Source organism: Camellia sinensis, chromosome 11 (assembly GCF_055761805.1).
Source record: "Camellia sinensis isolate YWXY chromosome 11, ASM5576180v1, whole genome shotgun sequence".
In the NCBI taxonomy this organism is placed as follows: domain Eukaryota; kingdom Viridiplantae; phylum Streptophyta; class Magnoliopsida; order Ericales; family Theaceae; genus Camellia; species Camellia sinensis.
Genome location: NC_138971.1, coordinates 103,334,453 through 103,335,762, shown reverse-complemented (window position 1 = coordinate 103,335,762; position 1,310 = coordinate 103,334,453). Strand labels below are relative to the sequence as shown.

General features: G+C 42.7%; 1 protein-coding gene across 1 annotated transcript; it reads left to right on the top strand.

The window, feature by feature from the left end:
• Positions 1–571: 571 nt before the first annotated feature.
• LOC145802522 (uncharacterized) lies at positions 572–910 on the top strand. The gene has a single exon (XM_082895243.1). It carries the CDS (start codon positions 572–574, stop codon positions 908–910), a length of 339 nt encoding a protein of 112 aa, XP_082751369.1.
• Positions 911–1,310: the final 400 nt, after the last annotated feature.

The window sequence follows — 1,310 nt, the reverse complement described above, 5'->3', positions numbered from 1 at the left end:
GGTTTATCTCAAAATTAACCTTGACTTGTGAACTACTGTTTGGTCTCTTGAAGAAAGGGAAAAACTTCTAATGGGATGATCGATGTTAGATCGCCTTCAAACAGGTCAAGCAATACTTACAGAATCCACCCGTATTGTAACCGCCAAAGCCGAGGAAGCCGTTGATCTTCTATTTGTCGGTAACAGATTCAACGATGGGGTGTATGTTAGCTCAAGAATCAGAAGCTAAAGTCAAGAATTCCATCTACTATCTGAGCAAGAAGATGCCAGATTACAAGACCCACTACACTCCTCTGGGGAAAGCTTGCTTAGCTTTGGTTTGGATAACTAGGAAGTTGAGACACTACTTGTTAGCTCATTCTGTAATTCTGGTTAACCGGCGCTTATGGGTAGGTTGGCTTATTGGTTGCTTCTCCTCTCTGAGTTTGACCTCAAGTACGTCATTCGTAAGTCCGTCAAAGGGAGAGCAGTTGCAGAATTTTTGGCACACCACTCCGTGGAAAAAGATGAAGCAGTAGAGTACTTATTCTCGGATAAGGAGATTCTACAAGTAGAAGAGCAGACATAAACAATGTACTTTGACGGAGCATCTAATCAGTATGGTTATGGGATGGGCATGTTGTTGATAGCACTCGATAATTCCCATATCCCCCAAGCCTTGAAACTCCAGATCAAAGTGTCTAACAATAAAGCAGAATATGAGGCGTGTAACACTGGAATGGAAGTTGCTCTAGGACTAGGGGCAATAAGGCTGGACGTCATTGGAGACTCGAACTTGGTTATGTCTCAAGCCAATAGGGATTGGAAGGTCAAGGAAGAGAAAATGAAGGTTTATCATCAGACCCTGGACGTTCTTATTTCGAGATTTGAGAAACAGACATTTACACATCTACTAAGAGAGAACAACTAGTTCCCTGATGCATTAGCAACTGTATCTTCCATGGTAGACATCCCGCTTGGAGTCAAGATGCATCTGATTATCATTGAACAGAAGTGTACGCCTGCTTATAAGACCATTGCTGCGATAGATGAGGTTTAAGACAAGAATCCCTGGTATAACAACATTTGAAATTTTCTGGAGAAGGATACGTATGCACCAGGGGCAAATGCCAAGGACAAACGGGGAATATGGACAAACGGGGAATATGGCGTATGGTCGTCTAATTCATCATCTGTAGAAATAAGTTGTATAAAAGAGGCCATCTAAGAGTGCACAAGCTCTGCATTGTAGAAGATGAGTCAAACCGTCTCATGGAGGCCATTCATGGAGGAGAGTGTAGAGCACACATGAATGATGCGATGTTGGCTAG

Excerpts from the sequence above, each read along its gene's own strand:
- LOC145802522 (XM_082895243.1), top strand. The coding sequence starts at position 572 with ATGTACTTTGACGGAGCATCTAATCAGTATGGTTATGGGATGGGCATG.